At 49.9% G+C, this 7651-nt stretch overlaps 1 protein-coding gene across 5 annotated transcripts in view; it reads left to right on the top strand.

Annotated features, from left to right (window-relative positions):
* Nucleotides 1–7651, top strand: part of taok3a (TAO kinase 3a) — a 116179-nt gene that overhangs the window by 76674 nt on the left and 31854 nt on the right. For all 5 annotated transcript variants that reach the window (XM_063195406.1, XM_063195402.1, XM_063195404.1 and 2 more), the window contains 2 exons: nt 2342–2509; nt 5189–5380. In XM_063195406.1, coding sequence (XP_063051476.1) covers nt 2342–2509; nt 5189–5380 — 360 coding nt within the window. The remainder of the gene's footprint in view (nt 1–2341; nt 2510–5188; nt 5381–7651) is intronic.

Here is a 7651-nt window from a genome sequence, read left to right as displayed (position 1 = left end):
CTCACTCACTCACTCACAAAATCACATTATCCCTTTCCCCCTCTCTCTCTCTCTCTCTCTCTGTCTCTCTCTCTCTCTCCCTCTCTCTCTCCCTCTCGCCTCTTCCCCTCCATCACTTGCTCGCTGATGCTCCCTCGCCCGTGTCTGTGAGACTGCGCGAGTAAAAATGGAAAGGGCCAAGGGAGGGGAGGTGTGTGTGTGAGAGTGAGCGAGAGCGAGAGGGGTTCAGGGGGCTGTGTAGCGTAGTGTAGTGTAGTGAGTGCGAGTTCTGTTTGAGGTGTGCTATCAGCGCCCTCTAGTGCTTAGTAGCTGCACCAGTACTCCCTTGTACGTACGTGTGTGTGTGAATGTGAATGTGTGTGTGAATCTGTGAATGTGTGTGTTTAGTGAGTGTGTGTGTGTGTGTGTGTGTGTGTGTGTGTGCGTGCGTGCCGGTCCGGGGGAGTGACGTAATGCGCAGAGCACATTCCCAGAGTAACGCAATGGGGCATGCAGCAGCAGCAACGGTAGCAGCAGCAGCAGCAGAAACGGCAGCACAAGATGACGGTCCGATCCGGGCTCCCGTTCCCGTTCCCGTACCCCGCCACCACGCTGCCTTCCGCGTCCGCACAACGCCATCCGGAGCCGGGCTGCTGCTTCTGCTGCGTAGGGGAGGAGGTTAAAGCACGCTCGGCTCGCCACACTTGTCGCAAAATAATGCACCATTAGATTGCTCCTCTCGCTCTCTGTCTCTCGCTCTCCCTCTCTCGGTAAAGAGACCCAAGACCGAGGGACCGTTTTTGTGCAGGTATCAGATCAATCATCCTTTGCTGTACCGTACCTCTAGCCGCCTAGCCACAGAGCATGCTCTGATATAATGCTGCTATCTCTGTGCCTGCCTGCTGCTTTTTCCTTTCTTTTGTTTCTTTTGTTTCTTCTTTTGCTTTTGCCGTTGGAGATCGAATCGCAGCTTATCTTTTTTTTTTTTTATCATTGCTATGATTTTTGGGATTTTTTTGTTACCTCTGTCCAGTCACCTGTCCAGACACCTGTGTTGAGTCAAACTGAGGTTGGGGGTAGGGGAGGTAGTGAGGGGGGTGCTGTATGGCAGTGGCTAGCTACAGTAAGCTCTGGCTGGCCGTCACTCTCCGTTCCTCTCTCTCTTTCTTTCTCTCCGTGCCTCTCTCTCTTTCCTTTTCTCCGTACCCCTCTCTTTCTTTGCCATTGCCATTCATCTGTCTGCCTGGCGTCTTCTGCATTTGTTCTCCCACTCTCTTTCTGCTACCCCCTCCCTCCCCCCTCTCTCTGAACCTGTCTGTCTGTCTGTCTGTCTGTCTGTCTGTCTGTCTGTCTGTCTGTCTGTCTGTCTGTCTGTCTGTCTGTCCTATCTTTCCTTGCTCTTTTGTGCATGACATCTAAATCTGTTTCACTGATGTGTTTCACCATCTCTACATCTAGTCTTTCTTTGTATATCTAAGCTTACCTCTCTGTCTGTCTGTCTGTCTGTCTGTCTGTCTGTCTGTCTGTCTGTCTGTCTGTCTGTCTGTCTATCTACACCCGTCTGTCTGTCCTTTCTTCCCTTGCTCTTTTATGTTTGTCATCTTAATCTTTGTTTTGTTTCACCGTCTCTCTATCTAGTCTTTCTTTTATCTATCTATCTATCTATCTATCTATCTATCTATCTATCTATCTATCTATCTATCTATCTATCTGTCTGTCTGTCTGTCTCTGTCTGTCTGTCTCTGTCTGTCTGTCTCTGTCTGTCTGTCTGTCTGTCTGTCTGTCTGTCTGTCTATCTATCTATCTATCTATCTATCTATCTATCTATCTATCTATCTATCTATTTACTGTATATATCTATCTATCTACTGTGTCTATCTATCTATCTATCTACTGAATCTGTCTTTTGGTCGGTCTGCCTGTCTGTCTGTCTATCTACATACTCTGACTATCTACTCTGTCTTGGTGTCTGTCTGCCTGCCTATCTATCTATCTATCTATCTACACCTGTCTGCCTGTTTGTCTCTCTGTCTGTATGTCTCTCTGTCTGTCTGTCTGTCTGTCTGTCTGTATGTCTGTCTGTCTGTCTGTGTATCTCTGTCTGCCTGCCTGTGGATTCCTCAGTCTGTATCACTCTGTGTTGTCTTTGTTTCCCTGCCTTTGTCTGTACTCTCTTACACATTGCCATTCTCTCTATTCACCTGTTTGTGTGTGCGTGTGTGTGTGTGCGTGCGTGCACGCGCGCGTGTGTGTGTGCGTGCGTGCTTTTGCGCGTGCGTGCGTGTTTACATGTGTGTGTGTGTTTGTGTGCTTGCCTGCGTGCGTGCGTGCGTGTACGTGTGTGTGTGTGTTTCCTGTCCAGCATGATTTTGTGCGGCGAGAGCGTCCCCCGCGGGTCCTCATCGACCTCATCCAGCGGACCAAGGATGCGGTGCGCGAGCTGGACAACCTGCAGTACCGCAAGATGAAGAAGATCCTGTACCAGGAGAAGCACCATGGACCAATGGGAGAGTCCCAGGAGGAGGAGGAGGTGAGTCGCATACACACACACACACGCCAAAGGAGGAGTGGAGTGGAGTGGAGGAGGAGGAGATCAGGGCGGGAGGGGGGGGGGGGGGATGGGGGAGGGGAGTGGAAGAGTTTGGGGGAGGGGGGGGGGGGGTCGCCATGTTGGGGAGAAGGAGACTAATGGGAGAGTGCCAGGAGGAGGATGGGGGGGGTCAACATGTTGGGGAGAAGGGAGACTGTGGGAGGAGGAGGTGTGGAGTGGAGGAGATCAGGGGAGCTCGGCATGTTGGGGAGAAGGGGACCAATGGGAGAGTCCCAGGAGGAGGAGGAGGAGGAGGTGAGTCACATCACACGCCGGAGGAGATCAGGGGGGGAGACTCCGCATGGAGAAGGGGAGACTGGGTATGGGGAGTGGAGGAGATCAGGGGGGCTCGGCATGTTTAGGAGAAGGGGAGGTGTTGTGGAGATGGGGAGTGGAGGAGATCGGGGGAGGGCTCGGCATGTTGGGGAGGAGGAGGAGGTGAGTCACACGCCGGAGGAGGAGTGGAGGAGATCAGGGGGGCTCGGCATGTTTGGGAGAAGGGGAGGTGTTGTGGAGATGGGGAGTGGAGGAGATCAGGGGGGCTCGGCATGTTTGGGAGAAGGGGAGGTGTTGTGGAGATGGGGAGTGGAGGAGATCAGGGGAGGGCTCGGCATGTTGGGGAGAAGGGGAGGTGTTGTGAAGACGGGGAGTGGAGGAGATCAGGGGGGCTCGGCATGTTTGGGAGAAGGGGAGGTGTTGTGGAGATGGGGAGTGGAGGAGATCAGGGGGGCTTGTTGGGGAGAAGGGGAGACTGGGGATGATGGGGGTGGTTGTGGAGACTGGGTTTGGTGAACGGGGGCTTGACATGTGGGAAGGAGGAGGAGGAGGTGTGGAGAGGGGTTGGGGAGGGGGGGGGTGAATGGGGACTTGGCATGTGGGGAGAAGGGGAGGTGTTGTGGGTGGGTAGGTGGCTGGGTGGCATTCTTTGTGTGAATTGGTGGGAGGGCGACAGTATGGTAGCGAGGTGGTTGCAAGACAACCGCCTCAAACCGCCTCTGAATCTACTGTAGCTCATTCCCGTTCCTGTTGCATAACAAACGCAAAAAAAGACTTAAATGGTTGTCAAGACTTATTGTCAAAACATCACTCTGAACCTGTGTGGTTGTCAGAGCACACGTACGTACGAAGCACTTCTCTCCCCACATGCAGGAATGTTCCAACAAGTTCAAGTTCATTTTTTGGAGAGAGTTCTGAATAATAAAAAACTCGAAGCCCAAAACCAGAGCTAATGTTCCCATTCATGGTCGTCATGGGAAATCATGCCCATTACCCACGATGCAGTTCACCTGCTACAGTGCTCCTCCTCTCAGGCGTTCAGTACAATATATCCACAGTGCACATTCACACACTGTTTGTGCCTTCCAATATGGGACCTTGCATCCTCCACTTGTGCTTGTGGCCTCAAGTTTTGCTAATGCCCCGCCTCCATGGAGAAAACAATTAAGTTACAATTAAGGGACTATTCTTCGTTCACCGTCCAGTTTGCAAATGAGTAAATGACTTTGCAATTGAGCTTTTGCAAGATACTGAAATATAATGCTGTTGTTGTCAGTGATGTCATCATGACATTACTTCCTGGTACGAGGCCACAAGCACAAGTGGAGGACGCAAGGTTGCATATTGGAACGCAACCAGTGTCTCCTTATGCCGTTGTATCAAAAGAACAAAAAAAATATCATTAGCCCCTCTGCAGTACCCCAGATGTCATGTCATCATCTTTGAAACACAGAGACAATAAAAACATGAATTATTGGTTGCATCTATTCTGTGATGTGTGCCAGGACAATATGCTCTGTAGTAGGTCTAACGTACAGTATGTAGGTGTGATAATAGCCCTTTGGCATTGTCCGATATTTAGCCGAGTGTAGTCCAGCATGAACACAACGCTGGCCCCCAAGCACAGTCTGGGAGTAAGGAGTGGGTGAATGCTACTACTGTGAGTGAGTATGTGTGGGGGTGAGGTGAGGGTCTCATTGTGTCATTTGTGTTAGTAATTAGCAAAGATAGATTTATGTGTGTAAAAGAATGTCTCACCCAAATGATGAACTTGCATCTCTTATCTCTCTCTCTCTCTCTCTTTCTCTGTCTCGTTCACTCTCTGTCTCTCTCTCTCTCATTCTGTTGTCTATCCATCACTCTCCTTGCATCTCCATATCCCTTTTTATCTATCTCTGTATCCCTCCATCTATCACTCTATCCCCCCTCTTCCTCCCCCTCTCCGTTTCCTTCTCCTTCTCCTTTTCCTCCTTTTCCTCCTCTCTCTCTCTCTCTCTCCCTGCATCTTCATATCCATTACTCCCTTTTTATCTCTCTATCCCTACATCTATCACTCTCTCCCCACCTCTCCTTTTCCTTCTCATTTTCCTCCTTGTCTCTCTGTCTCTCTCTCTCTCTCTCTCTCTCTCTCTCTCTCTCTCTCTCTCTCTCTCTCTCTCTCTTTCTTTCTTTCTTTCTTTCTTTCTTTCTTTCTTTCTTTCTTTCTTTCTTTCTTTCTTTCTTTCTTTCTTTCTTTCTTTCTTCCTTTCTTTCCTTTTCTCTCTGTCTCTCTCCATCTCTCCCTCTCTGTCTCTCCTTCTCTCTCTCCCTCTCCCCTGTTCCCCTGATGGTGATGGTGTTCAGGATGGGGAGCAGGCCGGCGGCTGTAAGGTCAACAGCCTGGGCAGCAACCACTCCATCCCCAGCACCTCGGTGAGCACGGGCAGCCAGAGCAGCAGCGTCAACAGCATCCAGGAAGTCCTGGACGACAGCCCCGACCTGCCCATGATGCACCCCTATGACAACACACTGGAGCCTGCACCGCACCCCAAAAAGGTCTGTTGTTCCCCCTCATGCACCCCTATGACAACAAACTGGAGCCCTGCAACGCACCCCAAAAAGGTCTGTTGTTCCCCCTCATGCACCCCTATGACAACAAACTGGAGCCCTGCAACGCACCCCAAAAAGGTCTGTTGTTCCCCCTCATGCACCCCTATGACAACACACTGGAGCCCGTACCGCACCCCAAAAAGGTCTGTTGTTCCCCTCATGCACCCCTATGACAACAAACTGGAGCCTGCACCGCACCCCAAAAAGGTCTGTTGTTCCCCTCATGCACCCCTATGACAACACACTGGAGCCTGCACCGCACCCCAAAAAGGTCTGTTGTTCCCCTCCCCTCCCTTTGGCTACAATGTGGTTTCTCTATATTGCTTCTCCACTTAACACTGGAGACAGTACCGCACCCCAAAAAGGTCTGTTCTGTTCCCCCTCACATTGGCAACAATATGGTTTCTCAATATTGGGCATTTCCCAAAGTCTAGTGTGCGTCCTTCGAAGTGTATCAGCCTGCCTTTCTAATCACACCCAGTGATTGGATACTCTTTGGTGAACTCTGCCGAGTATCCAATCACAGCCCGGACCTGCCCATGATGCACCCCAATGACAGCACACTGGAGCCCGGACCGCACCGCACCCCAGAAAGGTCCGTTGTTCCCCCCTCCCCTCCCTTTGGCTACAATATGGTTTCTCAATATCGGTTCTCCTCTCTTCCTGGGGTGTGTTTCTCGACAACGTCGTCACTAACTAAGTTAGTAACTTAATTGGTTGCTATGCAATTTCCCATTGACAACTAAGTAAGTTGCTAACTGGTTAGCAACAACGCTGTTAAGAAACGGGGTCCAGATTCCTCACATCAGAATTAGAACTGAAGAACCATCCTAGTGAAGAGACTAAACATTTCAAACTCCACAATGGAGTTTCCCTCCAGCCCCCTGTCTTCTTCTCTTTCCTGCTTTCCCAACCCTATCTGTACGCAAGACAGAAAAGGTTGCGAAACGCTGGTATAAACACATGCTATAAGGTAGATGCCACTGTTACCTGTTTTACGTCAAAGTCCAATTCAAACCTTTGCATGTGACACCTAGAGACACATCTTGTGGGTGATGTGTTTAACCCCCACTACCACCCCCCCGCACCTCAGGCTTCTTGCCCGGGGGGTCAGTGTGAAGCAAAGCACCACATGCTCTACTGTGAGCTCCATGTCAGAACGATGACAGACACAGAACACAGCCTTCCCCTATACACTGTAATTAACACAGGCATGCCGACTGACACACACATACACATGCAAGCATGCAGAGACATTCCAGTGTGTTACCTCGCCAACACACATTCCAATGTGTAAACAGAAGCTCCAAACACACACGCACTCATGTTGGGTTGTTATGGTCGGATCTTCTTTTCTGTCAAGATGTCCTTCATCAGGTCGGCTCCAAAGAGACACAAAGTCATGTGTCTCCTGAAAAGGTTTCAGAATGTGATCTTCTCAAGTGGTGCAGTCTGTTGCCTGATTGACGTGATGACACCTTGACCTTCAGTCACCCTCAGGGGACCAGTACGTAGCATCTCACCAAGTTTAACAACTCTACTGCTAACAGTGGGCTGATTCACAAAACCGGTTTAGTCACACAAGGTAAATGTGGTAGATGTAGTGCTGGTTCACTTCAAAGGGGAAGATTCGGCATGCTCTTGTCCATCATGCTGAATGTCTCAACTTGAGAAAGGCCACACTGGCCAAAACATGTAAATAAAATATAGCATGATGGACAAGAGTGTGCAAGTACATTTCAGAAAGGCCACACGGGCCGAAACGTTGTTTATGTAAATGAAATTCAGGATGATGGATAAGTGTGTGGTACTGTATCTCCCCCTTTGAAGTGAACTTGTACCCGCTAACTGCACCTTGAAACCTCTGGTGTGCGTTGGTTTCCTCCTCCAAAAAATCTAGTGCTGGAACAGCTCTTTCATTTATCTTGTTTTTAGAATAAATAACTCTCATACAGTATCATAGTGGCCGATTAGTTACAGCTCTGAGTTACCGCTCTGAGTTGAGTGACTTGGATTTTGTTATGAAACCATTTATATGGAATATTGCTCTTTGTTATGAAGTTTGGCTTTGAATCACCTATTGTGGAGCAATGTCATATCATTGCATCTCAGTAGTCCTTGCCCTTGACCTGTTGCACTGACTTGTCTATGTACAGTAGTGTTTCTCAACGGGGGCGGTACAGTCCCCCAGGGGGCGTTGGGGAGCTCTAGGGGGGG

The sequence above is a fragment of the Engraulis encrasicolus genome, chromosome 3, assembly GCF_034702125.1.
Source record: "Engraulis encrasicolus isolate BLACKSEA-1 chromosome 3, IST_EnEncr_1.0, whole genome shotgun sequence".
NCBI lineage: Eukaryota > Metazoa > Chordata > Actinopteri > Clupeiformes > Engraulidae > Engraulis > Engraulis encrasicolus.
This window is presented reverse-complemented; position numbering and strand designations above follow the sequence as displayed.